At 34.5% G+C, this 20,364-nt stretch overlaps 1 protein-coding gene across 6 annotated transcripts in view; it reads right to left on the reverse strand.

Moving 5' to 3' along the window:
• The window catches only part of LOC123757142 (DENN domain-containing protein 1A), a 40,702-nt gene extending 21,556 nt beyond the window's left edge, over positions 1-19,146 (reverse strand). For 2 of the 6 annotated variants that reach the window (XR_011228362.1, XM_045740581.2), the window contains exons 1-12: positions 19,022-19,146; positions 16,272-16,430; positions 15,716-15,853; positions 14,605-14,737; positions 14,151-14,204; positions 13,001-13,258; positions 11,111-11,443; positions 9,405-9,581; positions 7,777-7,812; positions 4,568-4,694; positions 3,215-3,377; positions 1,381-1,484 (exon numbers count right to left, since the gene is read on the reverse strand). Coding sequence is in view for 5 of the 6 variants with exons in the window: in XM_045740581.2 (XP_045596537.1) it covers positions 1,381-1,484; positions 3,215-3,377; positions 4,568-4,694; positions 7,777-7,812; positions 9,405-9,581; positions 11,111-11,443; positions 13,001-13,258; positions 14,151-14,204; positions 14,605-14,737; positions 15,716-15,853; positions 16,272-16,430; positions 19,022-19,038 (1,699 nt within the window). In the remaining variant the exon portion in view is untranslated. Of the gene's footprint in view, positions 1-1,380; positions 1,485-3,214; positions 3,378-4,567; positions 4,695-7,435; positions 7,469-7,776; positions 7,813-9,404; positions 9,582-11,110; positions 11,444-13,000; positions 13,259-14,150; positions 14,205-14,604; positions 14,738-15,715; positions 15,854-16,271; positions 16,431-19,021 lie in introns of all 6 variants that reach the window. The other 4 variants (XM_045740584.2, XM_045740582.2, XM_045740583.2 and 1 more) reach the window with 4 other exon arrangements.
• Positions 19,147-20,364: the final 1,218 nt, after the last annotated feature.

Genomic DNA, 20,364 nt, shown 5'->3' on the forward strand with positions numbered 1-20,364 from the left:
ACAACTACAAAATAAAGAGTACAATTACACTTCAGCATAAATAATAAGATTAGATAACCAATATAATAGTACCTTCAGTAGAGAGAGCAATAGTTTTTATAAGCTACAGTACTGTACGCGTACCACTTGACACCTTGTTTCTTCGACAAACAGCAGCCCACAGCAGACAACCCTCGAGGCAGCCAGCCCTAGTTAAACATTATCCATCAGCCTCTTTGATGTTTCTTAACACATCATGAGACTTAGTCTAGACACAGTCCTCTACCTTCCCTTTCTACAAGGTGTTGTATTCCCATCAGTCTAACCCTCAATAGACCTTCCTTACGTTCCTATCGTCAATCATCCTCTCTGGATGCCCACACTATTATAAGTCTCTCTCTACCTCCCCCCATCCTCCCTCACATCTCACATATCTGACTCTTCCTTCCTAACTCATTCTTAAAAAATATAACTTATTTCAAACCCAACATAAACGGGTTGGTACATCAAGTTATTTTCTTAAAAATTAGTATATCTTGTCTTAAAGCATGAGGTGGATATCACGTGCTACACTCACAATTGTATGGCTAAACTTTGCACATAATTATTTGTACAAAAATACAAACTTTGGTCAAATGGAGAGTTTAGAGTTGGTTACAACCCATGCATTTACTATTTTATTAAGAGGGCCTTATTAATTTTTCTCCACCTATTTACACTAACTTTTTCCTAGGGACCAAATCACATCTCTTCCATTCACTACTCTGCCTCTTATTTCTACCTCCAATGTTCCATGCTTGCACAATCCCAAATATTAAAATTTTTAAATACTGTATCTTCTAACACTTTACCATTTAATTTTAAGAGTCTAAATTTTAAATCTTAAAAATTAAAGCCTCATATTTAAATCTTAAATATTACTTCACATTTTATCTGTACAGTATATTCTGTAGATAAAAACAAAATCCACAAAGTAACATTCCTGCCATTTAAGAAAACCATCCCCTTACTCATACCATACTGCAGCCTTTCTCAACCAAAGTTCCACGGGACCCCAAGGTAACTGGGGGGTTCCGCAAGAGATAGTGATAAGTAGGCTAATTCTAAGCATATGCAAATGTATTTTCGAGTAATTTTTGTGTTTAACTTTTCTCATTTAACCAGCATCAAGACCAGACAGTAAGCGTCTTTCAGTTAACGACGAAATCAAGGGGTGTTTATCTAAAATATGACTTAAAATTATTTCAAGGGTACAAAAGTTGAAAAACCGTGTCATACTGAACGCAACTCATTCTTCCTTTATGTCTGCAACAATGAGTCTTCCTTGCTCATGCTGATATACAGGTATGTATACATCTTTCATCCCCCAGAACAGCCACATTTATCCCATATGTTACATACCCATGAGATCAATACTTTGTGGAGAAGGTGTGCTGAGGCTGTCTGTGGAGCTCGGAGATATTATTCCGCTGCCCGTCTCAATCAGCTCGTACTTTCGAGTTCTGCTGAGTGTTAAAATACAATTATTATTATTACAATACTTAGTGGAGGTGTGGTAGAGTCTGTCTGAGTTGACACATCCCTCCCTCTTCTCAACCAATTCATATTTATGTATGCTGAAAGATGTCAAAATACAGCATAACAATTTTGATCACATATCCTGCAAAACAACAGTATTTATACTTTGACATTCAGAAGAACTTACCAGTACAAGGTGGTGGAAACAATTGTGATTGTGAGTTTATCAAAAATATGAGTTGGTAGATGTTATTTTTATTGTCCTCTATTTTATTATCAAATTTTATAAGATGGTGTAAACAACATAAAATTAGACAGTGTAACTTACAATGCATAACAGAGAAGATGAGAAAAATAAATTGAGATAATATACAAATTGTTGCATGTGATCTATACATTATATGATGTACAGTACAATTAGTTACTTTACAATTAAATATCATTAATCGTGCATTTCCTACACGACAAACATCAGAATAACAAACATTTCTAATTAAGAAGGTTGTCATTTAAAAACTATGAAATTAATGCTAAGTAGCACACAAGCCACTGTGTTTAATGCTGCTGAATCATAGCAGCAAAAGTAATAAATAAGAAAACTGAGTGAGTACATGACACTACTCTCTCCCATACTATATATACCACATCACACTGCACTGCTCACTCACACATTCCACAAGATGCTACACCCTCACATACTATACCACACCACACTGCACTGCACACACTCACATGCTTTATCACACCACACTGCACTGCACACACTCACATGCTTTATCACACCACACTGCACTGCACACACTCACATGCTATACCACACCACACTGCACTGCACACACTCACATGCTATACCACACCACACTGCACTGCACACACTCACACACTATACCACATCACACTGCACACTGCACACCCTCTCACACTGTACCACACCACACTGCACTGCACTCTCCCATACCACAAGATGCTACACCCTCACACACTATACCACACCACAGTGCATGCTCACATACTACACCACACTAACAAACAATGCACTAATCATAAGCCACACCACACTATGCTACTTCTTACCTTACCGCACAGTACTACAGTAACAATGTATTCAACTTCCACATGCTACACTAAAAGCAACTACAACAGTGAACTAAATTATCATGAAATTTTAAAGCATCAGGTACCATAGCTAATGAGAATGAGTGAGTGAATACAGAAAGAGTGGGAGTGTGTTTAGGATGGCATATTGCTTATTTGCCCAGTCAAACCATCAGGTCCTCCCTAAGTTACGTTATGTAAATTTACTATTATTTAAAGCTCCAGCCATTACAAAAGCAAGTGTTTTTGTCTTCTTTATTTATGATTAAATAGCGTGGATTGTTAAGCACTCAAAGTTTATTATTTTACTTTATTTTATTCTTGACACTGGCTGTGTCTTTAAGCATGTCCTTTAACAAGTATGACCTGTCTTCTAACTGGTTTTTCTTTGTATAATGCTTTCAGTACAAAAACTGAATACACAAAGTATCAATATATTTCTGCACAACCCCATCTTTTCACGTACGCTCTTCACCTTTTCTCTCCTCTCTGCTACACCTCTCATCACTATTGTTGCCTCATTGCCAAAATTAGTAAACCAATATGTTTTCAGAATGGGATTATATACATTAAGTTTGCCTATCACCACATGACACCATTACATTATACCAAAATTACTTACCCAGATAACATGTTGGTATCTTCTAGAATGTTAATCTGAGATGCTCGTTTGTAGGTTGCTTTTGCCGAGAAGCCAGTAACGTTTCCACCAACTGTCCGCGGCCGCCGCTTCACACTGGGCACGGGTGAAGACGGGGCTGACCGAGGCTTTTGGGGCGACTCGCCTGTCACCAATGAATAAATAATGTATACATTTGCTAAATTGATATTAAACATAATTTTATGAATGAGTCATTATTCTGCTAATCAACTTAAAGCTTAATACTGTGCAGTACTTTATATTTAATTAATTTAATTTCATTTTTGATTACTTAGAAAGGAACAGATGTTATTCATTAGGATGCCTCATCCCTAATACTAACATTAATTTCAATCGTGGCTCAAAATCTCAAATAGTACTACAGTATTTAAATAAATTTAACAAATGACTGTAATAGAGAGATGGACAGCAATCTACATAAAGGTAAACAATAGCAATTATGCTTTAACATTTTATTTACTGTTATAGTCTAAAATAACCTGCCCTTTCCAGTGGTTCTATTAAAAAAAATTATTGCTATTTCCATGGCAAGAAAAAAAGTTTTGCTAAACAACTTGAGTTTGGATAAAATATTGTTGAACAGCACAGGGTTAGGTATCCCAGGGCTGGATAACACAGGGTTGGATAACACAGGGCTGGGTATACAGGTTTCAGTATGTGAAAATTCTTCCTTAAAATGATAGATAATACCATGCACATTCAACTACTTTCCGAGTTCTCTACCCACCAGAGTTTAATATTTTGTGCTTGATAAGATAATATACTGATTAGTCCCATAGCCCCTTACAGGGAAAATGTGACCTTGCATGAAGTCTCAACTTGAACTACCTACCTCTCACCTCACTCAACTGTTCACTATTTATAACAGTTCATAGTTAAAAATAAATCTTTTTGTCCTCAATTATCATCATGACTCGGCCATTGTTCCAGGAAACTGCAAGTCCTCATGAAAAGTGTTTATTATGCGCTCACGATGTAATTATTGGAAAGTATTAGAATATTGGTACACGTAAGGGGAATAAGATGTCTCATTGCCAAAAGAACAAAGGGTGACAAGTCTAAATTTAGCCACTAACATTTCTATACATCATAAAATACTGTGCAAGTCGAATGATATGGATAATATTCATTAGTATACTGTTGTATAGAACTGTTTTGGCAATTACAGCCACAACAAAGCAAGTAATGAATAGACCGACACACCAGCACTCTCGTGAACCCCTAGAGATGACGTGCCCCTACTCTTCACAATCAACCAAAGTGGGTTTCAGCCCATCTACACTAAAAAGCTAGCAGGCTGGAACTACCACTCACCATTAACCCATGTTGGCGTCATCCCACCATCATCCACTCGGGGTTGCTGGAAGTCTTTGATCTTGCCCCGAAATTCCTTGTACGTCTGTCTGCCCTTCTCTTTAACTTGTTTTCCACCTTTAGTTACCTATTAAACCCATAAAGTTATACACAATAGTTTGACTTTTTAAGTAAATGTTATAACTAGGTAAGGTAAACAGCATTCACAATTGTTGTCAATCATGGAGTATACCTTGGCCTTCAATATTAGTCATATCAGCTTTGTAAACAAATTAATACAATCATGAACATGATGAATATAGCCAGGATACAGAGTGCAAGCATAACATAGAAAAATGCAGCACTATAAGATAGGGATAATTAAGAAAGAAGCATATTTTGCCTAGTTTACACAAGATTAATGTATGCTTTTAATTTATTTTGTAAGTAAGCATTATCATACTCTAGATTTTGCAAGACTTGTTAAGCTTACATCAGATTACAGTATACATTTGCTTTGAATTTGGGATTCAAAATCAGCTTACCAATATTTTGTCTCTAATAACTTGCTCATTTGCCAACTCAAAAAGCATAAAAATAAATTCTCAAAATCTTAAATACTATTATGAAATAAACCACAGAAAAAGCTTAAAATATAAAGCCATGCAAGAAGAGGGACAATGTTTCAAAACAAACCCTTCAATGTTGCCGACGTGACGACACAAAAGTCCATTCTCATCGATTAACAGACAAAATTATCCATGTGTGTATTTATTTTAAGAGCAGTCCTTCTCGACATGCAGTCTAAATTCTGTGATAGCTTTCTGCTAACTAGGTATTTATGTCCTAAATATTAATCATAATTGTATATTAATTGTGTTTAATTGTATAATTAATTAATCATTAGTCCCCGTGGTGTTGTGGTTAAGTCGCTCGCCTGGCATTTCGCAAGCGCTTTGTCCTTGGTTCGTATCCTGGCCGGGGAGGATTTACTGGGCGCAAATCCTTAACTGTAGCCTCTGTTTAACTCAACAGTAAAATGGGTACCTGGTTGTTAAACGATTTTTCGTGGGGTCGTATTCCAGGGAACATAGGATTGAGGACTCGCCCGAAACGCTACTCGTACTGCTGGCTGTACAAGAATGCAAGTACTCTTGTAGAAATAAATAAATAAATAATTAAAAATAAATAATCACAGAAGTATAAATGATATTAGCCAAAACAGTTTTTCACTCAATATATTAAATAATAATTTCTATGAATTTATGCTTTATTATCTAATTGATTTTAAAATTCAGGACATTTAATATTAGTTCTGTATCTAGAACTATTAACTGATCATTAGCAAAGGTTACAAAACAAGTAGCAGTGAGAAGGATAAATATTTTGACAAAATATTGTCAATAACTAACTTTAGCTAAATATTTTATGAATCCAAGATCACAGATAATACTGAGAACATTATGTATATAAAAAAAGGAGCAAAAACTAACATTCTAATCAATGGTAACAATACATATTTTTGTCAGTAGCTTAAAATGTATACTGTATACAATACCAAATTTTCAAGTGCCATGCAGCTCATAACACACGAACAATCATAAAAGGCAATGAGTAGGCTTACTGGTTATATCTACGAATTGAATTCATGCAACATTATATATTTAGCTCTATTTCTACATCACATTTAGCATTTTTCATTATCTATAAATCTTTCAGCACCATGTATGCTATTTGCTATTTTGTAATAGAGTATTTCGAAAACAAGTGACTAGCCATACCTCAAATGCTTATCTTAAGAAGACCTTCAATTCTAAAGATACATCTATTTACTGGTAGTTAACTGCGTTCAAATTCTAACAAATACAAGCATATGAACAATATGCTAATCAATTGCTCACAAGCTGCCTTCACTTGAGTATTGTAGCATCTGCAGAGGGACGCTTCTTAACATGAGAATAAGAACAAAAATTCATCCACTTGTTCACATATACAATACAGTATATCAAAACAATACTCAAACTCTGCATGTACAAAGTTTGCATCTGAAATCGCCAATTTGCAGGTGAAGAAAATGGACAACGACACATGCTGGTTAAACGTGCATCTTAAGTTAATTCTTCACTCAAGCCAGCCACCTTACGCCTTGTCTTCCTCTGTCAGAATTTACAAGTACTGTATTTATTAAAAAAACAATGAATGCTTCCCTAAATAACAAATCCAAAACTTCCTTATTGACTTTCCATTTCTTATATAATTTCAAAATTTAATATTTCTAATATTTGCTTGTATAAATAGCACACACAATGCTGAAAATGATAGATAATCATAGAAATAAAATGTCATGTAAACTATAGAAACTGTAATCAAACCTCACTTAAAATGCTACCTTCCTACCTTAACGATAACAGCACTGATTAACCAGAGGTCTGAGATCTGATGTTTGAGAAGAAAAAGCTACATCTATTGAAGTTAGCAGAGGTTACTGGGATGCAAAAGTCCACTAGATATGACACCCAACCCACAAATCTGAAAATGAAGAGGGCCGACGACGTTTTGGTCGGTCCTGGATCATTTTCACGACTTGATAATGGTCCAGGATAGACCAGAATGTCATCGGTTCTTCATTTTCAGATAAGTGCATTGGGTGTCAACTCTTCAGCCAGGTTATTGTGACTCATTATCTCAACTAGATTTAACAATTAGTCATTTTGTATATTCAAACATTTAACTTTATATATTAATAATTAATTCTTTTAAATACAATAATAATTGCTAATATGTATATATATTTATATATACGTAATATCTTTACAGGATTTGGCATCCCAAACCTAACAAAGGCAAACAGCTGGGAATATAAATGGTTAGTTTTGCAAAACTACTTACACTTTTAACAGCAGATTTAACAGCAGGGTTGGTCTGCAAAGAACATGATCCCATAATTATACAAAGCAAGCCCAAAAAAGCCAAGTGAATCCCTCAGCTGACAGAAGTCACCAGCACAAGCGGTGAGATTATCTCAGCCTTGTGTGCCGAGACTCCCAACAACTGAAGGACTGCATCCCTTATGCCCAACAAGTTCAGAAAAACAAACCAAACTGTAGCAGCAGAATAAATGACTGACAAAATCTGCAAGTCCCACATATAAAAATAAATAACGTGATTAATTTATGAAAAAAAAGGTGATGCCAAAAGTCATTCGGTAGAACCATGACGGAGGTACTCACGGTGTTACTGTTACTTTTCAGGTGTCTAAACGGGCTCTACAATGGATAAAGCAGAGGTATTTAATTACCTAATTGGACAAGCCAATTTCACTAAGTAAAGCAACTTTGATTGATTTCTATGCTCAAACTACAATATTTACATTAGTAACATTTATATACAATAGCTAGAGCAATGATTGTATAACTTGTGAATTAAGCATTAAGTCAAGTTTAATCACAAACTTACAATACTGCAATTTGTAAAACTGAATGAAATAAAATATATAACAAAAAACTACATGTGGAATACCCTCTTTGAAGTGAAGTTATAGTTTCCTAGGAATAAAATATAAATACATAAAAATATATATATATAATACTATCAGACTACAAACTTTGAATCAAACATCAGGATTTTTATTAACATGTTAATAAAAATCATTGTTAATATGTTTGATACAACAGTTTAATGCTAAGTTTGAATTATTCAGTTCTGTAAGTCTGCACATATTCAACATTTATTCATATTAAATTTGCATTAAATTTGATATACTGTACTGTAAAACACTTGGTGTATGCCACCCAGCAAAAATCATTGTTTATTTGTCAAATTTTAGCACTATGGATGATTTTATGCCCAAGCTTGACCAATATAAAATTTGTTTCATTACAACACTGCCATTCTTATTCCTGAGAAGTTTAAGATTACTACAAAGAGTAAGAAATTATTTATTATAAATAATTACAATATGTAAATATACAGTACTGTATACATATAAATAAACATGAGCAATACGAGTCTGGAAGAGTCAAGATGAAGGGTGCTTCAAACACGACTATGCATGTTTACCCTGAGGTACCTTACAAACATGCTGATGACAAACTCACTTCAAACACAACTAAGCATGTTTTACTCTGAAATACCTTACAAACATGATGATGACAAGCTCACTTCAAACACCACTACGCATGTTTACCCTGAAATACCTTACAAACATGCTGATGACAAGCTCACTTCAAACAAGAAACACTTGTAAATCCAATGCAAAATTTAATAGCCAGCCACTACTAATCAAAATTCTGATTTTCATTCTAATCTTTACTCTTAAAGCTAAGTCAAGTGAAATTTGTTTATATTAAGAACCCCTGCAAAGTGGCACTATCTTTTAAGGCATTATTTGTCATCCAGCTTCAATTATTTATTAATGATTTTATTAAATAAAATAGTTTATGCTAATTATAAATCTTGAATACTGTATATGCTTTTTATAACTAGACAAAATTTTAACGTTCTGCCTCAGATACAGTCTAACATCCTAACCTTTCCTAATAATTTATTGAACATTTTTGGTTTTCTTAAGCCACTGACTTCAGATCATAAAAGCTAAAACCACAAATCACAAATGCCCCAACTATTATCCCTAACTCAATTCACCTCGTTCAAACAGTTAGAGAAGACTTTGTTGTGGATTTAAGTGCTGTAGACCCTACACATTAAAAATAAGGCTTCGAATTAATATGAAATTTACATGTCAAGAGTGCAGTTACTAAAATTGTTTCCTCACAATAAAATAAATGCCTTTTTTAGCAGGTTAGAACAGTGGTGACCTAATACCAACTCCACCAAGTTTTCCACCTAAGACACTTACCTTGTTCTTCATGGTCTTGACAATAGCCCCACCCTCCTTGCGCACATTAGTGACGAACTGTTTATACTGCTGCTTCACCTTGGAGGAGGATTTCTCGCAATGAACACTAACTTCCAATTCAAACTCGTCTGATGTTTGTTTTCCAGAATTAAGACGTTCTAACCTTTCTTCAATAAACTGTAATGAAGAGGAAATGATAGAACTAATGAATATTACCATCATTACCCAGGGTAAAATAGGAAGGCAATGTAGGAAGAGATAAATCAAATATACTCAAAAGGGCACAAATAAAATCCTCATACTGTATCATCTACATTAGACAGCAACACTTTGCACCACCACCACCACCACACTACAACAAAACATTAACCGCAGCAAAACTGCTTTATACAACTACGTGTGTAATCCAAATTCAAATACACGTAATCTGAATCTTTGGGTAATCCAAATAAATTCAAGTTCAAGTTTTTCAGCTGCTCAACTTGAATAAAAATTCGGGTTACCAAGATTACAGGCAAATGAAAGCTCAAATAAATTCAAATTTGTTTCAGATTTGGTCCGTCCAGGACAAAATATCTGAATGCCCAGCCAAGTCAACTGTGGGTGGGCCACATACAATTTGGTTTATCGAGTGTAGACATTACATTGTGATAATTTACCCGAAAATACTAAAGTTTGTCCCCCAATTTAGCAAAACTTGGGTTTTGCCAGAAAATTTGACGAAAATAAACAAATCGATCCAACGTCGCCTGCATTTTGAAACAAAAAGAAAAAACTCTCCTAGGTCAACCAGTATTCCAAAGGAAAGACTTCCATTCAAGTAGAGGTTCACGGTAAATAAATATATTGAGGCTATACAATTATGAAGTGAAACGGGAATCAACATCATAGGAAAATTGTCAAGGAGTACTGTATATACCTCCTCATTCCAATCTGTGTGAAATATATGCGCTAAAATAACTTTACCAATTAAATTATCTTTATAACATTTGCATTTATAGGAGACTTTCAGGTCTGCTCGAGAATGTCTTCCTGGAGATCTTTAGCAAAGCCCAACTGCACAGCTTTTCCTTATGAGTCTTATGAGAAAAATGGGATGTATACCAGGACCAAGGTATTTATTAGAAACTTTAATTAAAATAATTAAATGTATAGTACAGTTCAATTTCAAGGTTTATTAACACAAATAGTTAAATAAATTCCAATACTGTTCTATGAGAATTTAAGGTTATTTTACAAATGTAACAAAAACAATTTATTCTTGAGCAAAAATACTGTATATATAAACTTAGTTTTGTAATGAGCAATTAAATTTATGCAAAACAATTATGTTTTGGTTAAAACACAATGAAATTCAAAATTGATGATTTTAAAGCAATTTACAGTATAATGGAAAAAAGTATGATGCTCAAGTAATAATTCAAACTACTATATAAGTAAAATATATCAGTATATTTATAAAATATCAGCCGACTGTTAATGAAAGGAAAGGGCCAATCGGTTACCCCATGTAGAAGTGGACCCACTAAACCCCACCATGCATGTATACACTACTGTTCTTCAAAATAATTTGATGTAACATTAGATCATAATTAAAACTTTAATTAAGGACTGCAAAGGCCTATTAAGACAAATTAAATAGGATGTTTTTCAGTTACAGTACTTATCAATAATATGAACTTGAACAACAGGAATATTCCTCACACCTGTTGAAAAATTTGAAGTTCTAACATCTTCTCGACAAATGGCTGGAAATTTGGAGGACGGATTGCAACAAACTTTTCTCTATTAAACGTAATTTGCGAGTCTTCTTCTCTAAACTGCAACGCTTCTTTATAGTTGCCAATAAGCTGGACGAGAGCACGCAGAAATGCACGGGCCACGCTGTCTCCAAGCATATTGTTTGAAGACTTTAGATTTCTTTTGAGATTGATGACCACTTCATCCGGCAAGGTATCTACATCATTAAAGGGTGTCTTGACAGTATTGTTGTCAGCGTCTAATATCACAGCTTCTCCCACATCGTCCATTTGTACTTTCTACGAGACAATAAACAAAACATGATGTAAATCTTGGGATGGTGGGAATAGTTTCACATTCTCATTAATCTGATAATGTAGAACGGATTATACCCAGAAAGTGACAGACATTAAGTGATAAATTCACAAAGTTGGGAAATAAATTCAGACTAGGACTCAAAATCATTTCCTGATGACTTGAATTTATTTATATATTAATGAAAAAATTGGGACACTCTTTAATGCTGACATAGGGTTTTAAACCTAGCAAATTACAAGAGCTGCTAAATATCTACTGAACAATTTGAAACTGATAAATGTGAATATGACAAAACTCTACGAGTCATGACTGGTAAAAAACTAGAGCCAAAACATCAGTACTGTACAGTATATAAATGCCCAAATGAAAGAAGAAAGTCGGATACCGGGATTCACATCTAGAAACATTAGTAACAAGACATCTAATGTTATTCTTCAGTTTAATCTTACCCTTGTTAAGCTCCATACTGATTTTGCCATTCCATTTAGGCCTTCATTTTACAGAGTAAGTAAATTCTATGATGAATCCAGAGAATGATGCTTAAGTTAATTCCAAGAATTAGGAACCTCCCATATGAAGAGAGATTAAATAACATTAATTTACATTCTTTAAAAAGATGAAAAATCAAGAGACATGAATTAAAGTGTATAATAAGGGGGATACTGTATAAACAAAGTACAAAAATGACAACTTAAACTAGAAAACCTCACATATCTTCTAACTACAATAATTTCCTGTTTGTTACATGTTCTCTAAACTAGACAAATGTCATCAGTTTACCCCAGCTTGCTTTTTTCAACTTATGAATCAGCTTTTACAGTGGACAATGTCAAAAGGCATTTCAGCATCAAGAAAGATGCAAGCCACCCAGACTTCACTCTCGGCCATATGAGAGACTGATGTTGGGGTATTTTAGAAGAGCTAAAGCATAAGCTGTCTTTCATCAATAAATTTAATTCTCTCCTTATATTCCAATCTTTTTTCTGAATGTTGTTATTAATATTTTACATTAGATGCTTGTCAACAACACTGGTTTACAATTTAAGGCAATGGGACTTTTTTTTTTTTCTGAAATATGGGGACCACATTTAAAAGTTTTCCCGACTTCTCAGAATTGTTGTCCATTTAATAATGACACTTAAGAATCTATGATGTGTATTACATTAGGTTTGTGGGTAGAACTTAAGGAAGCCTTAGGATATTGAAAAATGTAATTTTTTTATTACCTCTTCTGTATACAGTACTGTATAGAGAAAATGGAAAACTGTCAATTTTTGTATTTTACATTACTTTTTACAATTTTTTTTTTTAACTTCACACTAGAACAAGTAGTCTTTCACTTTTCCTATCCACACTATCCCTACTTTCACAAATGTCTTCTTTATAACATCAACTACACTTTATACCTACAACTAAAAACCTGTCTCTCAATAAATAGCAAACCAATTCAGGCTCCATCTCTTCTAAGCTAAACTACTCAATCCATATATGCATCCAGACATTCTTCCATTCTCACTGACTGAGGGCAATATTCTTACCGCCAGGAGTAAAGTGTTGACCCCAATGAGGAAAGGCATAGGGGCCAGAAGGTAATCTAGGAGATGCTGCGGCAGTACAGGGATAAAAATATGCTGCCACTGCATAGGGTAAATAACGGAGTTCGCTGCCTGGACACAAGCCGATAGTCGAGAGAGCCGTTTAGACACCATAATTATTCGTCTCTCGTACAGCATCGAGGCAAATATAATGATCATGTTGTGTGTATCCACAGCGTTGTAGTATTCAGCCAGGTTCCGCTGAAATTATGATGCACCTTGTAGTTCATACATTTTGACATACTAAATACCAGTACAGTACTTTATAATGACATACTGTATTTCAGTATAATCAATTAGTTAAGTGTACATCTAAAATTCATGAAAAAAAATTAACAATTCTTCAAAATATATAAATGCTTTCACAATAAAGTAATGAATTAATAATAATAATAAATATAATAATAATTAGTAATAATAAAGCATAAACAGGATTATTTATCCTTTATCAAAGTTTTTTGCGAATACTAATGATTATAATGATTTAAGCTACAAGAATAGACTACAGTGCTCTAATTTAAATATATAAACTGAAAGTATATCAAAATATATAAATATGAGAGATTAACAATCTTTTTAAGAGTACAAGAGTGTTCATACCCACTCATCTGGCAAGTGAAGAGAGAGCATATAAGGTATATGTTCTCCAGCATATACCTGCTGAAGAACATATAATCAACTCTTAGTACAGAGACCACACTTGTAGAGGGTTAAGCCCTATGGCTACTGACAGGCCAGGTTATGTCATGCTCCACACCTTACACTTCCTTAAGGATGTCTTTGCAAGTTACTCTTTCAAGGTGCATTAAAATAGACTTTTGTTTTAGGAATTTACTCTTTTTAAACATTAAATAACAAATATTGTTGAAGAACTGCTGTGTTCTGAATAGTTTGACTCTTTTGAGGCTAACTAACTAAATATATATTTTATAAGTTTTAGGCTAGGCTTAATGTTAACGAATTAATAAATAGTAATTTTTGTGGAAAGACATTCTTAAATTTGCTTTTCCTCAAATACTTAACAAGAGCCCTACAACATGCTTAGTTTTCCACACAATAAAATCTAAAAGTTCAAGCAATAGGAATAACTTACATTTTCTGGGATGGTGGGCAGTTTTAGATGGTTTGGACACTGAGCTATAAAGGACTGTAAGGCAAAGCATTAGAGGTTAGTATCTAGCCACAGATACTAACATTATTTACTTGCTGCAACATCAAGAGCATTTATCATTATGAAGGGAAAAGTGTACATTAAGAGTACATCAAACACAGAGTACTGTACAGAAAAAATACAAATAAAAATCACTGCATTTGCAAATTATCCAAATTCTCTTGTTTACCTTGACATCTAATTCATATATTGCACTAAGACCACAAGCTCAATTTACAAAATCATAATCAATATATTGCAATCAAATAATGGCTTAACTGTTTCTGATGATCAAGAAACTGCTGTACAGTATTTAAATTTGCAATTAGTCTTTCTCAAAGCTTACATTTGCTATGCAGTGCAGAAAATTTAAGGGCATGTCTAGATTCCTACTCACCTTATTTTCTCCATATGGTATAATAATGTCTGAGCCTGGGGGAGGAACTGGGAACTTGTAGATGTTCTGGAGACATGAGGTCATGTCACTGGTTTGGTCTGTGCTCATCATTTCTGACAGTTGATTTAAAAGTCTGCAAACAATGCAAACACACACACACTAACAAACAATATTTACAAAAGAAAGTACTTTAAATAACAACTGCACGATTCCTAAACTGGAAACAAACTACTGTAATGTATTACAAAATACCAAAAACATCTTCTCCATAACAAGAAAATGCAAATGCTCTCCAGGAAATAAATATTCAGAGTAGCACAATATAATTATAGCTTCAAAGTTTATCTAATAACTCATTTCCAAAAGAAAGTTCTTCAATGCAATTCATGAGACAAGTAAAATTATATCTTAGCTGAATAGTAACCTCAGAGGTAAGCTTTTAAAGCTTTAGTGCAATAGTCTATAAGCAGCAGACTAGTGTTTAAAATTCTTTAACATATATATAAAGTTCTGATACAGTATCTTGAGCACTAGAAGATATAGACTTTCGGGTATTTAAGTGTTTCAAGAGCATCCGCAAAGATTTTGATATTTCTGTCACCCCTGTCTTTCACTGCTGTTAATTTTTTCTTTGATAAAATTATAATTGAAGAACAAATTGCCATTGCTCCCTTTTCACTAGTTTCATATTGTAATACTGTACATATATTTTTATTTTTCCCTTTTAATAATTTATTCTGCTTTCCTATTTTATCTCATTTATAAGTTTGCAGAGTCTTCATTCCCTTCAAACATTTCTTACATTGAAAACAAACAACTGTCAATTGAATGATAACCTACCAGCAGGAGTTTGGCAACAGATTTGAATACTTCTTGAGGGAGTCTTCAGCACTTTAAAGGCATTTTAAATATTAAGAGTAATGCTGTACAGTCCTTTTGACCACCTGCTCAAGGATGGGTAATTCTCAGATAGAACAAGGTGCTCACAGTGAAAGAACAAGATGCCTGAATAGTGAAAGATTTTATGAGTGTTGACATAAGACAACTTTTAATACTGATGGACAACAATACTGATGTTGACATAGACAACTTATAATACATTTCAACTTACTTATAGAATGTTTCGTGCCATGGAAGGTGAGAGAGTATCACAAGAGCTGTTTCTGCTCCTGGAGCATGACGGCAGAATCCATACGTCCATTTTGAGTCTAGGCTCGTTAATACAAAGGAAAAATGCTGGACATTTAAGCTGTGGAAAAATTAATGCTGCATTAGAAAAGTTAAATTGAAGAATTTTAACAAAAATGCTAAGAACTTTTCCCATCTTTAGCAACAATCCAAAGAGGCTTCTTATAATAATTATATAATAAAAATCTAAAGTCCCATCTTTCAAGTGGGTTTCACTAATTTTACATATTCATAGTTTTGTATCATCAAATAATACATATTTTTTATTATATAATTGTGCTTTAAAACATTACTTAACACCTGACACTACAATGATAAATTTTGATCTTGACAATAACCCTAAATTCAACTCGTTAAACCTAATCATGGTAAACTGAGATAAATTTTGCTCAGCAAGGCCAGCTCAAGCTGGCTCCTGCTCAGCAAGACCAAATTAAACTAAATATTTCCAACCAAAGGAGTGACCCACATGAACCAACCTTTCAAAAGAACATGGAAAGGCAAACTGGGGAACACATTTAAGAATTTCTTCTTTGTTGTAACTGTTGGGGAACTTCTGAATGATCCATGCTGGCCGATCACTTCCCTTAGGACCGACCACCTCGCACCAGCACTCCAGGAGCCGTCTTGGGTTCTCTCTATACATAAAAAATTAATTATTATTTTTATGTAAAGGTTGAGAAATAATACATTGTATATTCTACTGTATATATATATATATATGCAAGATATTCACTACTTTTGCAAGTGAAATTTAAGAGAAGGTCTGTATTTAAATAAAGAAATTAACTTACCTGACAACTAAAAAGATTCCTGATCTTTGGTGGCATTACACTGTTTCCCTTTCAATGTTGATGCCCCATGACATTGTTCCTTCACTGACCCTCTTTCTTTTACTTATTAAAAACATTTTGTCAGAGCTCACCGGAACTAGAACAAGCTACTGTATCTACGTATCATGCTTATTTTCAATTCTGAATACAAATGTTACATACATTTAAATATACTTGGACTGTACATACTTAATTGCCACAAACTAAAATAATGAACAGCATTCAATAATTTGAACAGGTAAAATAGCTATCTGCACCTGTCTTCGTCACATCATCGGTCTCATTTTGTCCTCGTCATGTTCATTACATTGTTTTACAGCATTTTATGCTAATAAATAATAATGAAAGAGGGAGGCATCACCACAGTAACCAGTCAGACAGTGTAGCTTGGCCAGCACTGAACCATTAGACTGCCTTAAATTTTGCAAGAGCATTTATAAAAGAACATTATGTGCTGTAATTGTAATAGAAGCCATATGGGGTTATTGTAAGTAAAATATGAAGAGTAGAATTACCAATTTAAACAATTAACACAAGAAGGATGAATGCAAAATATAGGATGGAAAACAGAGTAAAGATGAACCAAACAGAAGTAGTAGTTTCACAGGATTATAACTAAAATGGCATAATTAAGAATAAGACAATGAAATTAGTTCAATTATAAAACATTAAGACAGAAAATAAACAAAGATACAGTGTATACTGTATAAAGAACACACCTCTATTAATAATGTAATATTGATAAGGAAATGAAAAAAAGCATGCAATGAGAGAAACACAAGACAAGCCAAATAATTATGCAACTGGAAAATATTAGTCAAAAAAAGAACACAAATCAAAGAAACTGACAAAGCAGAAAAGTCAATTATTGCAGAAAACATCAAAATCCATTTGGAAGGAAAAAGGCTTACAAAGAAAATACTATTTCTAATTTAAATAATTTTAAACTACACCGATTATTAATAACACTATATCTATTATGGTGACTATTGTGTTCATCAGAGACAATAAACTTACCACAAACACTACAATGTACATAAGAATACAGAATTATATGAACATGGTTGCTGATGATGCTAAGATACTAGGGAAGATAAGAAATTTAGACGACTGCCACACCCTTCAAGAAGACCTAGAGAAAATAAGTATGGAGCTACACTTGGCAAATGAAATTCAATGTGAATAATTGCCATGATATAGCAAGTGGAATAGGAGAAAATAGACCCCACACAACCTAAAAATTATGTAAAAAATCTTTACTGAACATATGGCCCTGAAAGACTAACCATATTGCAAGATGGGGATTTTTAGTATCACTGCTACCTTATTCACTCTTGTGTTCATGATGATATCCTCATAATGCACCCAGAGTTTGCCAGTGCAGACTACTTATCACATGCCTCTGTATGACTAACCATCCTGTGTGATGGGGATTTTAGCATCATGTAGCTAGTTTTTTGACACACTGTACTCCCCTTCATAGTCTCGGCTAGCTGCACAAATGCAGTTGTACCCAAATGTGTTAATAATAAAAAAAAAATCTGATAGAGATCTAGATAGAAAACTGTCACCTAAGGACCACAAAGAACATTGTGCAAGGAGCCTATGCTACTCTTTCCAATTTAAGAATTACTTTTAAATACAAGGATGATGAAATACTAAAGAAATTGTTCACAACCTTTATTAGACCAAAGCTGGAATATGCAGCAACAGTCCCAGAGTTACTTTTTTGGGCAATGTGAGACATTTGAGCATGTTTCCTTACACCTAATGTCTTTGTTCACCTAGCAGTAAATAGGTACCAGGGAATTAAGTAACTGTTAAAGGTTGCATCCTGAAGGTGGCTGTTGTCCTAGGCAGAGGAGGGACCTCAATAAGTGCAACATCCATCATCATGTCCCTGACAATGGCAAACCAACTTAACTTGACAGCTGCTATCAATCAAGATGGAAATCCGCAGATTTTGTGCAGATACCATAAATCCCAGCACGACACCAACCATTCTTAACGCCCTAAATAATTCAATAAAATAACTTGACAGAATGAGAAAATATGTTTAACTGGTCACCTTCTATCTCCTGTCAAAAGCCTCGAAGAATGGCATCACAGAAAATCGTCATCCTCCAAAGCCAGCGATAATGCATATTTAAAGCCAACCACCTGTTCTCAAGCTCCATAAGCACCAAACATGAGAAAAGCCTTGCATGGCACGAAAACAAACACATCAAAATAAAAACAAACAATTCGGAGCCAAACGTCAAAGGTCCAGTGGATCAGTCAACGCCCAATTCTCTATCAATTTCTGGCCGAGCAGAGCCTCCAGGTAGCCGCCACAGGGCCTGGCCCCTCCCTCCGCCGCCTCAAGGAGACCCTCTCATATAAATAACTCCACTTGCCTCAGCCTAGAACCCATAATTGAAGAAAATAGGCGGTGTCCCACTTCATGGCCGCCAGATGTCTCCGCCTTATTTATCTTGGGTGTTGCTCTCACCGCGCCGCCCGCCGCTGCCTTCACCGTGGTTTTTCTTCCATTCCATAATTGACTATACAGTAGATGTATATATGTGACTGTATATAGGTCATATATATTTATATAAAATCATACTCTGATATGGGATATATGATTAACTTATAACTCTTGATGTATACTCTGTAATATTTATATAGAATATGGGGTAGCTACACACCGCTGTGTACCTAATTTAAGCTTGTTAATTAATTAATAATAATAATAATAATAATAAAGTACCCAGCTTCACTGGCTTCTCAATTAATAGTCTTTCACAGTATACACTTGCATTTGGACATATTCGATGGCATTATATGCAGTAGTAGCCAATTTACTAACGTTTATATTTTTTACTAAATTATGTATTATATAACAAATTTTATGTGTTTAAGTGTATCCTAATTATTAGATAAGGACTTAACTTTGCACAGACACCATATATTTTAAACTAATTATTGTTATAGCAATATATTCTTCTGCACTCTATTCACTATTGTAGCATAATATATTAATTGGCGTTTCATTAGATCAGACTATAGTACCCGAGCTGAGGGGCATGAGCTACGAGGAAAGACTTAATTGGTACTAAACCTCACGTCGCTAGAAGACAGAAAGGTTAGGGGAGATATGATCACCATCTACAAGATTCTCAGTGGAACTGATATGATAGATAAAGACATATTATTTAATACAGGTGGCATACGCTCAAGGGGACACAGGAAGGAACTATCAGAAGCGCCAAGCCATTACGACTATATAGCACTGGGAAGGGGTCAGGATAAGTATTTGAGATGGGACGGGGGGAAGGAATAGTGCCTAACCACTTGGACTGTCGGGGATTGAACGTCGACCTGCATTAAGCGAGACCGTCGCTCTACCATCAAGCCCACAGGTCTAAACGGAGTCAGAGTTAACAAATGGAATGCATTAGGCAGTGATGTAATGGAGGCAGACCCAATCTACAAACAAGTTTCAATTATGGATATGATAGAGCCCAATAGTCTGCAGCTATAAAATCATCAGGGGAAATGGAGGGGGACCTGTGACAACCCGCCGGCTTTATGCACTCGTCTAAGCCACTAGAAAAACAAGGCCCCTCAGGAAAATTCTGGTAAATGTTACCTGAAATATATGTACAGTATGCTCAATTTTCTGTGCTGGCGTTTGGAATGGGGGGGGGGGGTACTGCACTTATTTATTAATTAATATTTATTAATAACAGATGTTCTT

The sequence above is a fragment of the Procambarus clarkii genome, chromosome 13 (genome assembly GCF_040958095.1).
Source record: "Procambarus clarkii isolate CNS0578487 chromosome 13, FALCON_Pclarkii_2.0, whole genome shotgun sequence".
NCBI lineage: Eukaryota > Metazoa > Arthropoda > Malacostraca > Decapoda > Cambaridae > Procambarus > Procambarus clarkii.